This window comes from Schistocerca americana, chromosome X (genome assembly GCF_021461395.2).
Source record: "Schistocerca americana isolate TAMUIC-IGC-003095 chromosome X, iqSchAmer2.1, whole genome shotgun sequence".
Classification (NCBI taxonomy): Eukaryota; Metazoa; Arthropoda; class Insecta; order Orthoptera; family Acrididae; genus Schistocerca; species Schistocerca americana.
In genome coordinates, this window is record NC_060130.1 from 262,826,391 (window position 1) to 262,848,237 (window position 21,847).

Sequence of the window (21,847 nt, forward strand, 5' to 3'; positions counted from 1 at the left end):
ATTAGACAACATTCCATTAGAACTGCTGACAGACTTGGAAGAGCCAGTCCTGACACGACTCTACCATCTGGTGAGCAAGATGTATGACACAGGTGAAATACACTCAGACTTCAAGAACAACATTATAATTCCAATCCCAAAGAAAGCAGGTGTTGACAGATGTGAAAATTACCAAACTATCAGTTTAATAAGCCACGGCTGCAAAATACTAACATGAATTCTTTACAGACGAATGGAAAAACTGGTAGAAGCCGACCTCAGGGAAGATCAGTTTGGATTCTGTAGAAATGTTGGAATACGTGTGGCAATACTGACCCTACAACTTATCTTAGAAAATAGATTAAGGAAAGACAAACCTACGTTTCTAGCATTTGTAGACTTAGAGAAAGCTTTTGACAATGTTGATTGGAATACTCTCTTTGAAATTCTGAAGGTGGCAGGGATAAAGTACAGGGAGCAAAAGGCTATTTACAATTTGTACAGAAACCAGATGGCAGTTATTAGAGTCGAGGGGTATGAAAGGGAAGCAGTGGTTGGGAAGGGAGTGAGACAGGGTTTTTGCCTATCCCTGATGTTATTCAATCTGTATATTGAGCAAGCAGTAAAGGAAACAAAAGAAAAATTTGGAGTAGGAATTAAAGTCCGTGGAGAAGAAATAAAAACTTTGAGGATCGCCGATGACATTGTAATTCTGTCAGAGACAGCAAAGGACCTCGAAGAACAGCTGAACAGAATGGACACAGTCTTGAAAGGTGGATATAAGATGAACATCAACTAAATCGAAACGATGATAATGGAATGTAGTCGAATTAAATTGGGTGATGCTGCAGGAATTAGATTAGGAAATGAGATGCTTAAAGTAGTAAATGAGTTTTGCTATTTGGGGAGCAAAATAACTGATGATGGTCGAAGTAGAGAGGATATAAAATGCAGACTGGCAATGGCAAGGAAAGCATTTTTGAAGAAGAGAAATTTGTTAACATCGAGTATAGATTTAAGCATGAGGAAGTCGTTTCTGAAGGTATTTGTATGGAATGTGGCCATGTATGGAAGTGAAACGTGGCCGATGAATAGTTTAGACAAGAAGAGAATAGATACTTTAGAAATGTGGTGCTACAGCAGAATGCTGAAGATTAGATGGGTAGATCACATAACTAATGAGGAGGCATTGAACAGAATTGGAGAGAACAGAAATTTGTGGCACAACTTAACTAGAAGAAGGGATCGGTTGGTAGGGCATATTATAAGGCATGAAGGGATCACCAATTTAGTATTGGAGGGTAAAAATCATAGAGGGAGACCAAGAGATGAATACACTAAACAGATTCAGAAGGATGTAGGTTGCAGTAGGTACTGGGAGACGAAGAAGCTTGCTCAGGATAGAGTAGCATGGAGAGCTGCATCAAACCAGTCTCTGGACTGAAGACCACAATAACAACATTGGAACACTTTGTTCCCCTAGTGACCTATGGTAGGCTGCTGCTACTACAAGAAGAGAACATGCTGTTGCATACACTATGTAGAATTGTAAAGTTATTACATCAGGCCCAGTTACCTTCCCCTCTCTTGAGTACTTTCAGTTGTTTTTCTATCTCACAGTCACTCATTTTGATATATACTATTTTAGCATTAGTGCAACAACTGAAAAGAGGAACTGCACAGAAATTTTCTGCAGTGATGCAATTTTGGAAGAAGTAATTTAGTATTTTGACCTTCTCGCTGTCACCTTCTGTTTCAATGTCATTTTGGTCACTGAGTATTTGGCATGGTGGGTTTGATATGTTTACCAATTTAACATAGGATTAAAACTTTTTAGGATTGTCTATGACCCTTATAATGCAAGAGGGTAATCTATAATGTCTTCCACTCACATGTAACTGGATAATCAGTTTAAAACATGAGAGGAATACCGTACCGACAGGTGCTTCATTTGATTTCACAAATGCCTTCCAACATGAAGGGCACTTATATCCACCTTTAATTACTGAATTTAACTTTTCAAATTTTGATTTGTTGTCCTCTATTTTACCACCAAATTGATCCATGAATGGTAGTACAGAAGTTTGAAATTCTGTTATGCCTAGTACAAAACAAAGGTGTGTGATTTATACCTATATATGGGAAGAATCTGCCCAAAGAATCTTAACTGGTAAGTCTAAATTTTATGTTAAATTCAAGATAGATTTTCTTATTTAATTTTGCAGGGACTGTGTGAAATTTAATTTATGATCTTATTCTGTGCAATTTAATGCTTAATAATCTACTATAGCAAACATTTTCAAAATACAGTTTTCTTGCAAATTTATTTCATATGTTTAGTAACAATTCTTACTAAAATGGCAATATGATGACTAAAATTTGTTTTCTTGTTAATAATGCCTATAATGTGAGACCTACTTATCAGCAATATATATGAAATATTTATCATTCATGTAGTTGTTCCAGTAGTTGTATGAGGTAGTAGTCAGTGAACGTGGAAAGTACTATTTTTCAATACCATTTGTGTGTGCCACAAGTACTTAATGCATCAATACCCAGTAATTATTTGACATCTTAGAAGTCACTCCTGAGTATTATCACACCTGAGTCTTTTAGTGAGCTTAGAACACTGTAGTTTAATCTGGTGGCCAACAAAGACAAGCGATTACTTATTTAGACTGGAACAAATGTTCGCAGTTTGCCTGGGGCAGAGTAAGGGGAACCAACTTGCATTCACCGAGGCAGATGAAAAACCACCTTAAAACCATCCACAGGCTGGCTGGCACACCAGACCTCAACACTAATCTGCTGGGCGGATTCATGCCGGGGACTAGCACACCTTTGGTTGGTTGGTTGGTTTTCGGGGAAGGAGACCAGACAGCGAGGTCATCGGTCTCATCGGATTAGGGAAGGACGGGGAAGGAAGTCGGCCGTGCCCTTTGAAAGGAACCATCCTGGCATTTGCCTGGAGCGATTTAGGGAAATCACGGAAAACCTAAATCAGGATGGCCGGACGCGGGATTGAACTGTCGTCCTCCCGAATGCGAGTCCAGCGTCATACCACTGTGCCACCTCGCTCAATTTCCACCACACCTTTCCACCTGGGAAGCAGCACAGCTAGCTGAGCGGACCAACTTTTGTTTACTACCATAAACACCTGTCTTGAAAAATTAAGTTTCTCTCTTCTCTATTACTTCTACATTGTGTTAAAAGTCTCAGACATCATTACCTCAAGTTGCACCTTGTCTTGATGTGGAGGGTATTGATTGCAATGGCTTTCTTCGAGGGAATTGAATTCTAGAACACATTGTTGTAAATCTTTAACCTATTCATATAGCATAACTTGCAGCATATTAGCTTATGAGACAACAGGTCAGCCAGACGTGTACTGTGTCCATGCACTAGATTAGTAGCCTTTGTTTTGGTGCCTCTACCTGCTTAGTGAGGCTTTTAGTCAGTTTGTCACCCTTTTCTAGGCATATGCTGGGCTGGTCTCCAATCTCCACGTCAGACAAAATTAAACACAAACAATTTAAATAGGATATGGTACACAGAGCATATTTCACACAATTCACAGAACAGGTACAACACACAGCATTTCTTTCAGATGAACTGATAATTTTGGCAGGAGATAGCGCATCTGACCACAAAGTAAAAATAAAAATAATTGCCCAACCATGAACTGGGTTGTATCCCATGACTACAGAGCCACACAAGAGAGGAGGAGAAGATTGTTGCAAATCTTTAGCAGCTATCAACTAAACTTTAAAGAATATTTCACTCTACAATGAAGTGTACACTGTTACAGAGCTCCTTGCTAGATGAAAAGTAGGTGCTAGACTGGTACTTGAATTATGATCTTTGCCAACTGAAGTAGCCCATGAGATGTGTTTAGATAGCTCACTTTTTGAGAGCATTACTCATAAAAGGCACTGATCTGGGTCCAAGTTCCAGTTAGCACATTTTGAATTAGGCTATTTACTCTCTACATTTGCTTGTGATCTGGTACGGTGTTTTGTTTACGTCATGACAAGCATTCATATACTTAAACTATTTTTGTGCCTTTTAATACTTTCATAAGATATTGCTGTTTTACTCTGTATCTGTTTTTATAGCCCTGAATTTTTTTTGTTTCTAAACCTATGTTATTTAAATGTGGCATGTATTTGAATGTAGCTTATTTCTGAAACCTGTTTCATGATATGACCATTCAAATTCTTTATACAAACAGAATATTCATGTTTTATTATCAGTTATAGATTTAATTTATGAGTTAATTAAAAGGAGCATCTTCTGAACATACCTCAATTTCCAGAGTATTGTACAGATATTCAACATCCAGGATACTCTGAATGGTTTTTCCTGTGTGTTTAGACAAATATTTATACAGCTCAGAGTTTTCTTCATTAAGTTTTTGTATTTCTGGTGAATTATACATCTGCTGAAGTTCTTTCTCGTATCTGGGGCATGGCTTTTTCATTACAATCAGCTATAAAGAAAATTACAGTCAGAAATGTATACAAGTATCTACTGGACGAATGATATTTTGGATAGAACTAGTACCAACGTATATAACATTTGCATGTACAGAGACAGCAAAAGACGGAAACCAGCAACGCCTATTTAAAAAAAAAGTGGGGGAGGGGCGGGAGGGGGAGGCTGGTCTCAGGTGTAGTCCCACACCAAGTTAACATAGCCTACTTCACACAATATATCTAATGCATTACATTTTACAGAGTGTCTCCTTTCTCTGCATGAGGAATATTGTGTATTTTGGGCTGCTAACCAATGATTGATTAATGTCCAAAACCAGAAACAGCAAAAAATAATTTTTACAAAATTAAGAATTGTTTAATGTGTTTCTCTATCATCATTACATTTTTAAATATACGGAGTTTTACAGCAAATAAAGTAGTTAGATGGGGGGGTTGTATATACATGATGAATCACCTACAGCTATCATTATAAATATTTCTCAGACCAATGTGTAATCAATGCCCCTCCCCCTCCCACCATACACACACAAAATGATAAAATGGTAGTACATTCTATAAAAAAATTAACTTAAACTGTTATTCTAAAAATAATGGAAATACTGTTTTACAATGCCATAAATACAACATTGATAACAATAGTTTTTTTTTTTTCATCACAATGGAGTTTGATGCATTGTCTACAACAAATACATTATGAGGTATCATCATTGTACTCTGATAATTACTGTTTGCTCCCACTAGAACCACTGCTAGCATGGTACCTGTACCAAGTGCAAGCAGATGTGTTCTCTTTTCATATATGTTCAAAATGGTGGCTATTAGCAGGAGGTATCCATGCTTTTAGTCTTGAACACAATCAGTTCCTACACACTGCAAAGAACTACATACAAGTTTGTTTGTCATGACAAAATACAATCTTTTAAAGAATCTTTTATCTCTCACCATAGAACTGTGTCTTGGTCCAGAGGAACAGGCTGGTTAACTTACAAGTTCTCTTTGCTCAATGGAGCACTGAGGTAACCTTTGTTCAATATATGCTATAGAACAGCCAGCTCTATGAACTGGGCAAAAATCACACTGATACCATATATTTTGCCTTGTCTGTAATGGAATATATGCTAACAATGGTGGAAGACAATGTGTTAGAAATTAGAGATCAGGAACCTGTGTGTGAAAAATGGTCTTGTAGGATGATCAACTGCTATTCCGCACCTCAAATTTGCTCTGAATTTCTTGTGTTTTTAGTTTATTTGTCCTTAGAACAGTATAAATTTTTTAAACTTTACCTCATAAATCGAGTTAACACACACACACACACACACACACACACACACACACACACACACACACACAGAACTGCATGCAACAATATGAAAAAGGATAGACTGCGACTCACCACAGAGTGGCAGACAGGCATACTGCAAGCAGATGGCTTGATATTATCAGCTATTGCCCACAGATATCAGTGGCCATGTGAGTTATGCAGGTGTGAATGCTATGTGTGCATCTGATGAAGGACCTGGTCCAATAAATGATGATATCAAGCATTCTTCTTTCAATGTTCCTGTCTACCACTCAACTTGTCCAATACATGGTGAGTGGCAATCTATCCTGTTTCATATTCTATTCCATCCCAAATTTTCCACTGCTTCAACTGTATTTAAATGATTCTTCATATTAGCAATTATGGCAATTTGTAATTTTTTATAAACTGATGAATCTTATTTTTGCTTATTTAGCATGTTGTCTACATAGTCACATAAGAGGAATAAAGCATGCAAAGATCAAAATGAAGAAAATATTTCTGTGAAAGCTTCATGCATGTGTGTTCCTTGTTTCTTATTTGGATCATGTTGTTATGTTACAGTCAAAAGAAAAAGGTGTTTTCTATTTCTTCATTTTAATTTTAAGCGCATGACATTCCAGAAGAAATCACACAAGTGTCATTTCAAACATTATAGTTTATCTTTTCATGTGATATTTTTAACAAGTTATGTTGCTGTGAGCATATTAAACACTATAATTATGCTTTTAAGGATTCAGAAGACTTTTTAAAGTTTTGATATGTTCCCAATCTGGCATACAGAATAAGGAATTATCCATCCATTACAATGTGCTGACTTCATTCATTAAAAGTGCTCACACAAGTGTGCCGCAAAAATGCAGTAATGACATACAGAATGATGGCACAACATACCACCACACAGCTTCCATGGTTGCCCTATCAGATTGTCTTCTCATATACCCTTGGAATCCAGAAGAAGGACACATCCTTATCTTGCTTTTGTAGTATAAGAATCCATCTCAGAGTTTTTGATGATTTTATTTACTAGGAGTATTTCTTGGATAGCTTGAAAAGTACTTAATGAATCTTCCTCCTCCTCACCTTTTCCCATTTCTCTATGGGACTGGCATTGGTATAGGGGTTTTGGCAGATGCCCTTCCTGGTGTTACTGGGACAGAATTTGTGTACCCCATCTGTCTGCACCTAGAGTAAATCTCATTTTTTAAATGTTTGCACAGCATGTATCTGAGGCAGGGCATGGATACTAAACCAGTGCTTACCTAGTTGGATGTGGAAACTACGTAAAAACCACATCCAAGATGGCTGGTTCTTCAGGCCTCATCATTAATATGTGAAGTGGATTTGATCCAGGGCAGGCTCACCTCCCTGAATCCTCTAAGCACCACATTAATGTCCGCCCCAGTAGCTGCATGGTCAGCGTGACGGATTGCCGTCCTCTGGGCCCGGGTTCGATTCCCGGCTGGGTCAGAGATTTTCTCCGCTCAGGGACTGGGTGTTGTGTTGTGTTCATCATCATTTCATCCCCATCCGGCGTGCAGGTCGCCCAATGTGGCGCCGAATGTAATAAGACCTGCGATATGGCGGCCGGACCTGCCCCGCGAGGGGCCTCCCGGCCGATGACGCCAAACGCTCATCATCATCATCATCACCACATTAATGCGCTTGGCTATCTAGGTGGTTCTTGAAAATTACTTAAGGAATCACAACCCTTAAATATTTCACTTTGAATGTGAAAATAGGTTAGGTTTCAAATGTTCAGTTGATTTCAGGGTTATTGGAAATGGAGCTCAAGCTTGTAGAATGGTGAATGGAATTGGTCTTGACATCACTGAAGGAACCACTGCAGCATTGAGTTGAACCAATTTAATACATCATCAAAGAAGCTTCAATATACCTGCAGGGCCAGACAGAGATTTAAATCTCATTTCTCTATATTCAAGTCCAGTGCTTTAATAGCTGTGTCACACAGTTTCGGATTCCCTCTGGTCCAGTGACATCAAGCTTACGTCTGATCTCTGGGTGGTATGACCGTAATTGATGCTCAATACAGTACAGATGAGGAATACTAGGCAGTCCAAAATAAGCTCAACTGCTATATGATTAATTGTTTTAGTAACATATTGGTGAAGGATGTTAACACAAAATGCCTTGAGAGAAATCAATGGTCCTCAATTAAAAGTGGAATGAAGCCTTCGAATGAGGAAGTAGGAAAATATTGCCAAACCTGACAGCATGGATGATGTTGTACATTACATTATGTTGTAGTCCATTGATTCAAGCAAGAGTGGTTTCTGAGATGCACATTTAATATAATGTATGCATAATACAGTGAGACGAGTTTTTGTTACTATATTACGGTGCTAATTCTAATTATAAATGATTCTAAAACATTAAAATTATGAGTTTCTGTGAAGATACTTTTCAGTGGAATTGAAAGTGCTGCCCATCAGTGTGTTCACTGATTCAGTATTAAAATTCACCAGATTATCTACATGACTTTTAATGTGCTGTGGTGTGTTGTTCAATGCATGATTACACAGGTGTCCAACTCCCTTCTGTATTATTGTTAATAGTTAGACATCTTTACAGATGTTATTTTTGGTAGTGGTTCTATGTTCACATTTTTCATTTTTGTTTATGGAAATTGACAATGACAAAGGAGATTATCTATATACTTTTTCCTGCTGTTTTTATGTGAGGGGTGATCAGAAACTAAGGTTACAAGGCCAGTGATCCCAGAATTTCTTATAGAGAAATTAGTAGTGTAGAGTAAATAAATGGTTGGCAATTTTGCAGAATTTCAGCCACCAGCCTCCTACATTGCTAGTTGTAAGTGAACATAAATGGTGACTCATTAGGAAAATTGGTCTCTCAAAGAAGATCACTCAGTTATTTGACTCCTGTGGGTGAAATCTGTAAACACAGCTGAAATTCACCAACACTGGGCACAGATTTAAGGAGAGGCTGTGATGTGATCTGACATCTGACCCTTGTGGTAGTCAGATGTGGTAAACCTGAACCTTGACAGCAAGTACATCTTCCCTCAAGTTCCCAAGTTCACTTTCACTTCTGAATGTCCCACACATCTGGATACTGCACATTTTGACCAGTCGATGAAATGGAGACCCACAATGAGGCCCCTTCCAACAGTGTCACATGCTGTAAAAGCTGTCTGACATGAATATGCTGCATCTCCATGCCTTTCATAGTGATCACTCAACATCTAACGCCATTCACTCCCCTTTCTTACCCTGCCAGGCCTGATAACAACAATAAACATGAACAACACTAACATAGACACCAAATTATGTCTTCTAGGAGCTTCACTGTTTTTGTCAGGCTATGCATACATATTTTCAGTAATGTCCTTTGTCATTACCAATATTTCTCTTATCACAAATAATGAAAAGCATGAAGATAGCTTTAGTGTCAAAAATAACTTCTACAAAGACTTCTTAGTGTTGACATTAGTAGAGAAACACACACATTTTTTGTGAAGTAGTTGTGAAAACACCCAGCTTTTAAAAGACATCTCTGCACAATGTTCTACAATTAACACCTGATAAAATTCTTATAACACACTTCTGTATTCTGTAAATACTATCCCTCTAACTTCAGTTTTTATAGAAATTAATTTAATAACTCATTAGTGAACAGAAATATAGAGAATAAAGTATTTTCTATATTTTTAAATGACTTGTAGCAATAATTATGTATACAGTAAACACAGCTGAATCAAGGCATTTAATTCTAAGCAGCTGGTTTTCCAATCATCTCAAATGGTCATTCTGTAGATGCAAAAATTACCATTTCTTATTTATCACCTTTCACTGTTTGGGGAATCTATTTTTATAGCTTGTGGAGTTCTGTAAGAGGTACTGAACTGTATGTACTGAGTCTTGTCAAAATTAAATGATAATCCATTTGTCTTCAACCATCTGTTGATATTTTCAAATATTTCATTAGATGCCTTTTCATTAAGGGGATTGGTACAATTTTTTATTCCAATACTCAGATCATTTGCAAAATGTACAAAATTTGTATCTTCTCAAACTGCGAGTGGAACATTATATATCAGAAATAGTAGAGGACCAAAAATCGAAGCTTGTGATATGCCATGTCTGACTGCTACAAATTCTGAGCACCTATCACTGTGTGGTTGATACAGAACTGATACATATTGCTTTCTGTCATTTAAACAAGATAAAACTGATGATCCTGTTCTGCCCACTATTGCATAATATTTTAACTTTTGCATTAGGGTATCATGACGTACACAGCCAAGAGGTTTAGCCAAGTCAGGAATCATTATCAACACACAGAAAGCATAGACAAACTTCTCACAATCCTATAATTTTATTGTGTTTGCACCTGTTAAATATTAATATGAACAGAAAACAAATGTACTGAGTCAAAAGAATACACTATTTGCATGTACTATTAGAGCCAGTGATAAAACTAATAAGATCTATACATTAGCACTCTGTAAACTACTGAACTACATGAGAGAAACTACTACTAATTGTGCCCCATGTTACTGTTTCTTCCTGTTCCATTTGTATATGGAATGCAGGAAGAATGACTGCCTAAATTCCTGTTTGTGTGTTTTAATGCATGTTATTTTATTTCCATGGTTCCTATAGGTGTGACATGTAGGAGGGGAGGGGGAATCAAGGGCAGATATTCTTCACTTTATGCTGCGTCTTGAAATTCTGGAAGTAAGCTTTTGTGGTATAATTTGCTTCTATCTTCAGTATTCTGCCAGTTCAGGTTTTTCAACACTTTTGTGATGCTCTCCCACACATCAAGCAAATCTGTGAATATTCATGATGCCCTTCTTTGTATTCATTTGATATTCCTGAGAGTCCAATTTTGTTTGGACCCTACACACTTCTGCAATATTCTAAGACAGAACACACAAGTGATTCATAGGCAGCCTCCTTTGTAGACTGACTGAATTTTCCCAGTATCCTGCCAGTGGACCACAGTCTGCCAACTGCCTTACCAGCTATTGAGCCTATATGATCATTCAATTTCATATTCCTACAAATTGTTGCAGCCAGGTAATTACACGAGTTAAATAGTTATAACTATGTAAATCCTTGGTATTGTAGTCATAGATTACTACATCTTTCATTTTGTAAAATGAATAATTTTATGTCACTGTACATTTACAGCAAGTTACCAAGCTTTGCATCACTGTGAAACGTTATCAAGCTCTAATCAAATATTTTCGTAATTTTTTTCGAAAGTATAAATAACTGCATCATTTGCAGGAGGTCGGAGGTTGCTATTCATGTTGTCTAGCAGGTCATTAATGTACAATAGAAACAACAAAGATCACAGCACACTTTCCTGAGGACATCTGGAGTTACTTTTACATCTGTCAATGACTCTCCATCCAAGATGACAGGCTCCATCCTGCCTAACAATAAACTGTCCACCCAGTCTAAAGAGGCAGTTCTCTACATAACCAATCCTGTGCAAGTCTCTTCTTAATTTCTACCTACATTTCAATCTGCTTGCTCTTGTAGTCAACATATATCACAAATTTAATTTTTCCCCAGTTCTATCAGTGATTCAATTAGTTTCTGACCTGCTCACATAATTTCAAGAACCTATTCTACTGCAGCACCAAATTTCAGAAGTTTCTATTCTCTTATTTTCTGACATTTCAAGGCAACGTCAGACAAATACCTTCAGGAAAGACTTCCTAACACTTAATTTTTTTTTATTGAGACAAGAAGTAATTACAGGCAATGGCTGTGAGTGGGCATTGATTGAAATCAATGGGGGAAGTTGAAAATTTGTGTTGGACTGGGATTTGAACCTGGGTCTCATGCTTACTGGACAGTTGCTCTGACTACTAAGCCACCTGGACACAGTGGTCATCTCAACTGCATGTGCTACCATAGCACTCTCTCTGTTGCAACCAAATTCTAAACTTATCCACACACTACTAATATAGTGGCCCTTGCACATTAGCTACATTACTTGCAGCATTTTGCCAATTCCTGTAAGAGTTCAAGTCTGGTGTCTGAAAGAACAGACACCATATATGTATACATACTTAAGTGTATATTTTAAACCCTGCATGAACATGTCATGAAGGCCCAACAGTACCGTCTGGCCACTGTGTCATCCTCAGCCCACAGGCATCACTGGATGCTGATATGGAGTGGCATGTGGTCAGCACATCGCTCTATGGCCGTATGTCAGTTTACGAAACCAGAGCCACTATTTCTAAATCAAGTAGCTTCTCAGTTAGCCTCACAAGGGCTGAGTGCATCCTGCTTGCCTACAGCACTCAGCAGACTGGATGGTCACCCATCAAAATGCTAGTCCAACCCGACAGCACTTTGGTAACCTGACAAGAATCTGTGTTACCACTGTGGCAAGACCATTGCCTAAGTTTATATTAAATGTCATCAAATTTCTCTCTTTGAAAAATATTTTTCTTGTTATTGCCAGTCTGCATTTTATATCCTCTATGCTTCAGTTATCAGTTGTGGTGACTAAACAGCAAAACTCATCTACTATGATACTTTCTGTGTCTTATTTCCTAATTTGATTCCACATGCACCTAATTTAATTCCAAAAGCATTGCCTTATTTAATACTGCAACATTCCATTACAGTAAACTTGTTTTACTTTTGCTGATTTTCATCTTATATCTTTCTTTCCAGATGCTATTTATTCCATTCAGCTGTTCTTCCCAGCCCTTTGCTGCCACTGACAGAATTATATCATCAGCAAACCTCTGAGTTTTAATGTCTCCCTTAACTTTTATTCCTTTTTCAAAATTTCTCCTTGGTTTTCTTCACTGCAACCCCCTATGTATAATTCACATAGGGACCATGAGGACACATTAGAATAATTAAATATGCACAGAGGCATTCAAACACTCATTCTACCTGTGCTCCATACATGAATGGAATGGGAAGAAAACCTAATAACTGGTACAATGGAATATATCCTCTGCCATGCAGAGTTATAAATGTAGACTGCTCAAGGTACACATGGAATAATATTAGGGATATGCTGCAACTATAGTGGTATACCTCTACAGTCCTAAGTCACTCTCTCAGGAAAGGGGCACAGGAGAGGGAATGGTAAACTGCCTGAGCTAATAGTTTTTTAGGATAGGCAGGCCAGAAACAAAAGACGTTGAGAGACAGGTTGAAAATGACATTCACATTGGTAAAACATGCAGCCAGAAAGCAAATTTTAATATACACAAGTCATGCAAACAGTCCCTAATGAAACTTGAGATATTCAAAAGTTAACAGAAAAATTGCTTTCATCCATTTCTAATTTTGCCAGTGCCCAAAATCAGTTACCCTTACTGCATCAGAATATCTGAGGACTAAGGGGTAAGCCCAACGAGTTGCTCATTTGTGTTGAAGAATTAGAACTGAGCACACCAGTTGATATAATCTACCTCTCTGATCATCATGTGACAAATGGGATAGATATGTTAAATGTTACAGGATTCAAGTTAGCTTCTTACTTCTGTAGAGAAAATATGGAGAAAGGAGAAATCACCACATTTGTCAGAAACTGTTTTAATTTCAGGAAGTTTGCTCAGAGGGACACTTGGAAGATTGTGCAGCAGTAAGTATATAAAGAGCACCTTCAAGAAACTTTAACCTCTTCATTAAAAAAATCTGAAAGCTCTATTGTCCCATCTCACAGTAAAAAGCAAGGAAGCAGTGGTTGCTGGTGACTTTTATTGTAGATTTACTGAAAAGCTCTGTCAACGAACAATTATTTCAATCACTAACACTGTCATTTAATTTAATTCCTACTTTGAACTTTGCAGCTAGGGTATTAAATGCTCTGAGACTGCTATTGGTAACATCTTTGTAGACAGATATAGGCAGGAAAGTCTTATCATGAAACAAATGGTATATGGGCTATATGATTATGACATGCAGCATCTTGTGTTAAATATTGAAACTTCTCAAGATAAAAAAAAAAAATCTATTAAATCTGTGTACAGGAGGGTAATAAATCAATTAAAAATTGAAAATTTTTGCTGAAAGATATGAAATGGATTGATGTTTACAATACTTCTGACTCAAATGAAAAATACAAAGCTTTCATTAATAAAGTTACTTCCTCTTTTGAAAATTGTTTTCCCCTATAAGTACCTCAAATCAAACAGAAGTATAAAAATAAACCATGGATTACACAAGGAGTAAAGATATCATGTGGGGCAAAGAGGATACTATATCTGCTATCTAGGAACAGCTCTGGTGTCAGCATTGTAATGCATTATAAAGAATACTGCAAAATACTGAAGCAAGTAATCTAGAAATCTAAGCAGCATTATTATGAGAAACAGATAATTACATCAGGCAACAAAACAAAACTATGTGGGATATAGTGAAGACAGAGACAGGTGGGGCCAAAAAAGGAAGAGGAACAGATAGCTCTAAAAATAAATGAGGCATTGGTAACTAGTGCATGTAGTGTTGCAAACTTCTTAAACAAGTACTTTGTTTCTGTAACTGAAAGCTTGGGGTTATCACATTCAGTAAACAATGCAATGGACTGTCTGAAACCAGTCTTCACAAATAACTTCAGTAAAATGGAAATGACACTCATATCTCCCAAAGAAGTAGAAGTAGCATCAATCATAAAATCCTTAAAATCAAAGTATTCTAGTAGTTATGATAACATATCAATGAAGTTAATCAAACAGCACTCATATGAGTTCAGTTCTATTTTAAGTTATTTGTGTAATCTATCTCTTACCAGCAGAAGATTTTCAGACAGGCTAAAATACGCTGAAGTTATGCCTCTTTACAAGAAGGCTTTCTTACAAGAAGACTTTAAAGAGATACCATCAAACTATCGGCCAATTTCCCTTTTGCCGGCTCTCTCAAAAATATTTGAAAAGGCTGTATTCAAGCATCTTCTTAAGCATGTGGCTGCAAATAATATATTGCCCAAGTCACAGTTTGGGTCTGTTAATAGTTCTGGTACAGAGAAGGCTATTTACATGTACAATGAGAATGTACTTAATTCATTAGATGACAAATTAGAGGCCACTGGCATTTTCTGTGACCTGACAAAAGCCTTTGACTGTGTAAACCACAGCATTCTCTTAAGTAAATCAGAATATTATGGTGTTACCAGCAGTGGTGTGAGGTGGTTCAAGTCTTACCTAACTAACAGGAAACAGATGGTGTCACTCTGAAATACCCCCTGGTTCTCTTCCCAGTTGAGATTGTTTAAAACGTTGTGGGCAAGGCCCTCCAAACAGCCTGGTATTTTGACACTCTAAGGTGCCAATTGGACAGAACTTGACATGGCATCCCTCAGGAGGACATCCAACAACTATATCAATCAATGTCAAGCCAAATAACTGCTTGCAAAGGGCAAGAGGTAGTCCAACACGTTATTGGCTTGCTCGATTTGTGAAACACTTTCTCTTGATTAGATCATCCAATTTTTCTGAAACTGTAGTCATTTCTTTGCCTGTATATGTCACCACGTCTACCGATTTCCATCCTATTTGGATAATACCTTAGTGGTGCATCAATTTTTTTTGTCTTGGATTGTGTAATGGTGTCACTTACCAATCGTAGCTGGAGTGTGGTAGCATACACACAAAGAGAAAGCTGTGTTGCAGCTACACAGAAAAGTATACTGGAGAAAAAAATTGTCTCCCCCTTCTCCTACCCTGTTCCATGGGAGACATCCCTCTAATGCCCTGTAACAACACTGCTAACGTTGATATTGGTCTCAGTTCATCAAGGAAGAGTGTCCACAAGTTCATTCAAGTATGCCACAGGCAACTGAAGGCACTCAGTATTGCTTCATCTTGTATATACCAAACTGTGAGTATGTTGATTGCTACTTACTGTTCCAAATATCTCCAAAATTTTCCATGGGGATAAAGTTGGGCAATTTAGCAGTTCAGTCAAGGTGAGATACGATGCACAAGAGTCTGACAAATGAGAAATATATATGGGAACATGGCTGTTGGCATCTTGGGAGACGGGCGCGTCCATAGCATACTCAAATGAAGATGTAAAATTACATACTCATCATGAAGATTTAAAATTGAGGGCAACACTCGGTCAATGTGAATGCTGAAATAAACCCCACAGTTCAAGTTTATGGTGGCCTTAATGAGTGGGCTCCATTCACCTTACGAAAAACACTTCCCAAAATGTCATACAACAGCCTCCTGCCTGAGCTTCATCCTCCACACACGGTGGAGTAAACACCTCATTGGGCTGTTGGGGCATTCTATGCCTTCCATCATTTGAGAAGAGGCAAAAATCACGTTTTGTAGGACCACACTACATTCCTCCAGTCAAGTACTCTCCAGTTTATGTATTGTTTGACCCACAGAATATGTGGAACTTCACGTGCCACTGTGAGAAATGGGTATTTGAAATGTATCCGACTCAAAATATCTATTACAAGCAATTTCTTTCGCAATATTCACTAGTAAGTTGATATGTACCTGCATCCAATGACAGCAGCAATTCCTATCGACTTTGCAACCGACTGTCGCTAACATGGCGTGCGATCTTCATCGAGCATTGGTTAGCAGGTTTTTGTGACCTCTGTTCTTGCACCATCAAACGTGGCTACAAATGGTACACCCTGTCTTGTAGACATGTTGAACGGTGCCCAAACATATCGGGCGACTTCATTCACGATGTGGCCTTGGGCGTGTCTAAATTCGACAGCTCATTTCGGTTATTCTGTCACATCTGCACTTCGACCCGTCTAAGGGCAAGTAGGCCTACACACTTGCATACAAAATCGAGCGATTGTCTGTAGACATTGTAGACGGACTGTCTATAGACATGTAGCTAGAAAATGTACACTACTGGACCTTAAAATTGCTACACCAAGAAGAAATGCAGATGATAAACGGGTGTTCATTGGACAAATATATTATACTAGACCTGACATGTGAGTACATTTTCACGCAATTTGGGTGCATAGATCCTGAGAAATCAGTACCCAGAACAACCACCTCTGGTCGTAATAACGGCCTTGATACGCCTGGGCATTGAGTCAAACAGAGCTTGGATGGCGTGTACAGGTACAGCTGCCCATGCAACTTCAACACGATACCACAGTTCATCAAGAGTAGTGACTGGCATATTGTGACGAGCCAGTTGCTCGGCAACCATTGACCAGACGTTTTCAATTGATGACAGATCTGGAGACTGTGCTGGCCAGGGCTGCAGTCGAACATTTTCTGTATCCAGAAAGGCCCGTACAGGATCTGCAATATGCGGTCGGGCATTATCCTGCTGAAATGTAGAATTTCGCAGGGATTCAATGTAGGGTAGAGCCACGAGTCTTAACACCTCTGAAATGTAACGTCCACTCTTCAAAGTGCCGTCAATGCGAGCAAGAGGTGACCGCGACGTGTAACCAATGGCACCCCATACCATCACGCCGGCTGTTACGCCAGTATGGCGATGATGAATACACGCTTCTAATGTGCGTTCACCGCGATGTCGCCAAACACGGATGCGACCATCATAATGCTGTACACAGAACCTGGATTCATCCGAAAAAATGACGTTTTGCCATTCGCGCACCCAGGTTCGTCGTTGAGTACACCACCGCAGGAGCTCTTGTCTGTGATGCAGCGTCAAGGGTAATCGCAGCCAAGATGATAGTCCATGCTGCTGCAAACGTCGTCGAACTGTTCGCGCAGATGGTTGTTGTGTTGCAAACGTCCCCATCTGTTGACTCAGGGATCGAGACGTGGCTGCACGATCCGTTACAGCCATGCGGATAAGATGCCTGTCATCTCGACTGCTAGTGATACGAGGCCGTTGGGATCCAGCACGGCGTTCTGTATTACCCTCCTGAACCCACCGATTCCATATTCTGCTAACAGTCATTGGATCTCGGCCAACGCGAGCAGCAATGTCACGATAAGATAAACCGCAATCGGGATAGGCTACAATCCGACCTTTATCCAAGTCGGAAACGTGATAGTACGCATTTCTCCTCCTTACACGAGGCATCACAACAACGTTTCACCAGGCAACGCCGGTCAACTGCTGTTTGTGTATGAGAAATCGATTGGAATCTTTCCTCACGTCAGCACGTTGTAGGTGTCGCCACCGGCGCCAACCTTGCGTGAATGCTCTAAAAAGCTAATCATTTGCATATCACAGGATCTTCTTCCTGTCGGTTAAATTTCGCGTCTGTAGCACGTCATCTTCGTGGTGTAGCAATTTTAATGGCCAATAGTGTATATAGCCAGTTTACGTACTTCGTCTCGTGTACACATTTGAATGCTATGTTCATTGTTTCTCGATATCTGCTAAATATAGCTGACCATTTTGGGATTTCAGCTTGTCCACTGATGACAGTAAATACTGAAGGAAATCGAAAGAGGAAACGTATACTGGTTGCAGAGGGACTTGTTTCGCTTCTACTTTACTTTCGACTCGAAAGGGGAAGAAGCAATGTCACACTAGGCGATTATCTCCGATGAACGTCAACGATTTTTGTCGCCCCATAAATGGATCTCCATATTGCAAACTGAAGGTGTCACACTGCGCTGAAATTGTCGTTCCGGTGAGATTCCGCGCGCGTCTGTCGCTGCCGAATGGGCCCGGGCCTATTTTTAGCGCGGCAATAATCGTCGGCATCCCTGCTACACTAGACTGTTGTTATCGCCAGCCTCGCAACAGCCACAAGAGTACTGCACTCACTTCTGTGTGTGGCACTGTCAGAAAACTCTGTAATTGTTGTTCCAATGAATCATTTGGACAGTGAACTGATAATAACTGAGGTGGATAAGTATCCCTGTCTCTAAAACATGTAATCGCAAGACTCTGCTAAAGACAGAAACATGGAAGAAGGTGTGTGTAGATGAAGTTGGAGTTGAGAAGTGGAACTCGTTATCATTGGCTGCAAAAAATTCAGTAGGAAAGATGATGTACGTACATACTTGCATATAGGTGCATGCAAAGTTTAATAACAATCGGCGTAACTTTCGCCAAGACAACTACTAAAAAAGTAATTTAATTCTTATTTTTCCTTCTCCCTCTAATAGTTTGACATGCACACAAACCTGTTGCGCCAAAACAATTTAATGAATTGTGTTGAAACTTTGCATGACTTAATATAGTGTTTTTAGAGGTATTTTCAGACTATTTTCAATATTTTAAGAGTCAGAAAAATAAATACTCTGAATTTGTACAAATTTTTCTTGTCTTGTTGTTGTTGTTGTTGTTGTTGTTGTTGTTGTCTTCAGTCCTGAGACTGGTTTGATGCAGCTCTCCATGCTACTCTATCCTGTGAAAGCTTGTTCATCTCCCAGTACTTACTGCAACCTACATCCTTCTGAATTTACTTAGTGTATTCATCTCTTGGTCTTCCTCTACGATTTTTACCCTCCACGATGCCCTCCAAAGCTAAATTTGTGATCCCTTGATGCCTCAGAACATGTCCAACCAACCGATCCCTTCTTCTTGTCAAGATGTGCCACAAACGCCTCTTCTCCCCAATTCTATTCAATATCTCCTCATTAGTTGTGTGATCTACCCATCTGATCTTCAGCATTCTTCTGTAGCACCACATTTCGAAAGCTTCTATTCTTTTCTTGTACGAACTATTTATCGTCCATGTTTCACTTCCATACATGGCTACACTCCATACAAATACTTTCAGAAACGACTTCCTGACACTTAAATCTATACTCGAAGTTAACAAATTTCTCTTCTTCAGAAACGCTTTCCTTGCCATTGCCAGTCTACGTTTTATATCCTCTCTACTTCGACCATCATCAGTTATTTTGCTCCCCAAATAGCAAAACTCCTTTACTACTTTAAGTGTCTCATTTCCTAATCTAATTCCCTCAGCATCACCCGAATTAATTCGACTACATTCCATTATCCTTGTTTTGCTTTTGTTGATGTTCATCTTATATCCTCCTTTCAAGACACTGTCCATTCCGTTCAACTGCTCTTCCAAGTCCTTTGCTCTGTCTCTGACAGAATTACAATGTCATCGGCGAACCTCAAAGTTTTTATTTCTTCTCCATGGATTTTAATACCTACTCCGAATTTTTCTGTTGTTTCCTTTACTGCTTGCTCAATATACAGATTGAACAACATCCGGGAGAGCCTACAACCCTGTCTCACTCCCTTCCCAGCCACTGATTCCCTTTCATGCCCCTCGACTCTTATAACTGCCATCTGGTTTCCGTATAAATTGTAAATAGCCTTTCGCTCCCTGTATTTTACCCCTGTCACCTTTAGAATTTGAAAGAGTATTCCAGTCAACATTGTCAAAAGTTTTCTCTAAGTCTACAAATGCTAGAAACGTAGGTTTGCCTTTCCTTAAGCTTTCTTCTAAGTTAAGTCGCAAGGTCAGTATTGCTTCACGTGTTCAAATAAAAAAATTTACTTCCACTATTCCAGGGCTTCACCAACCGCACGTGCTTACGTCAGTGGCACCTATGCAGTAAGGAAAATTTGTAGTTTTCTCAAAATTCAGAGCTATTTTTTGTATGTCTTTTTCGTTGGCATTGGTATGTACTTTGGTGTACGCAGTTCCAAATTGCTCTGCATGTATCTTCAATTATAGATGCAATAGTTGAGTGGACTAGTACGAGTAAAAACTCATATTGCAGAGACTTCATGGAGCATCCCGTTCAAAGATACCTGTTATAAATAAGTAGAGCATAAAACACAATATCAGATTGATGGAAATTTATCAATTTTAATGAGCAGGTGTAAGAATAATTTTTTTAACGTTCCTACAGGAAAAGAAGTACAAAAACGGTGGAAAAATATGCGTGATGCATACAGTCGCAGCCTGAAATTACAAGAAAATAAAAAGTGTGGCAGCGCAACGACTAGAAAAAAAAAAACCGTATGTCTACTAAAGACAGATGTCTTTCCTGCAAGAAGCCATGGAATTGAGGCAGTAAGTAAAAACTTTCTTCTGCAATTTTGTAACATTTAAATATATTTACAATGGATATGGTAGTTAATTACCTACTCAATACCGACTTGCTACATACTTATCACATCATACACATTTGCACAGTACAAAGTGACATGCGGGATTTTCCAAAAATGTTTCTTTTAATTTCAGAACCTCAGGAAATATGATTGATGCCTCTATTCTTGAGGATGATTAAGCCGAAAAGTATCATTAAGACAGTGCACCGCCACCCAACAGTGCTGCTCTAAGCCTTCCACTGCTAAAGCAAATAAAAGGAAACTTCAGGATCCATTTGAAAGAGGGTTGATAACAGTTTTGACACATACACTCCTGGAAATTGAAATAAGAACACCGTGAATTCGTTGTCCCAGGAAGGGGAAACTTTATTGACACATTCCTGGGGTCAGATACATCACATGATCACACTGACAGAACCACAGGCACATAGACACAGGCAACAGAGCATGCACAATGTCGGCACTAGTACAGTGTATATCCACCTTGCGCAGCAATGCAGGCTGCTATTCTCCCATGGAGACGATCGTAGAGATGCTGGATGTAGTCCTGTGGAACGGCTTGCCATGCCATTTCCACCTGGCGCCTCAGTTGGACCAGCGTTCGTGCTGGACGTGCAGACCGCGTGAGACGACGCTTCTTCCAGTCCCAAACATGCTCAATGGGGGACAGATCCGGAGATCTTGCTGGTCAGGGTAGTTGACTTACACCTTCTAGAGCACGTTGGGTGGCACGGGATACATGCGGACGTGCATTGTCCTGTTGGAACAGCAAGTTCCCTTGCCGGTCTAGGAATGGTAGAACGATGGGTTCGATGACGGTTTGGATGTACCGTGCACTATTCAGTGTCCCCTCGACGATCACCAGTGGTGTACGGCCAGTGTAGGAGATCGCTCCCCACACCATGATGCCGGGTGTTGGCCCTGTGTGCCTCGGTCGTATGCAGTCCTGATTGTGGCGCTCACCTGCACGGCGCCAAACACGCATACGACCATCATTGGCACCAAGGCAGAAGCGACTCACATCGCTGAAGACGACACGTCTCCATTCGTCCCTCCATTCACGCCTGTCGCGACACCACTGGAGGCGGGCTGCA

At 39.3% G+C, this 21,847-nt stretch overlaps 1 protein-coding gene across 1 annotated transcript in view; it reads right to left on the reverse strand.

Moving 5' to 3' along the window:
* Window positions 1-21,847, reverse strand: part of LOC124555434 (lysosomal acid phosphatase-like) — a 160,836-nt gene that overhangs the window by 44,355 nt on the left and 94,634 nt on the right. Inside the window, exon 4 of the mRNA XM_047129344.1 lies at window positions 4,283-4,468. Within this exon, the coding sequence (XP_046985300.1) occupies window positions 4,283-4,468 (186 nt within the window). The remainder of the gene's footprint in view (window positions 1-4,282; window positions 4,469-21,847) is intronic.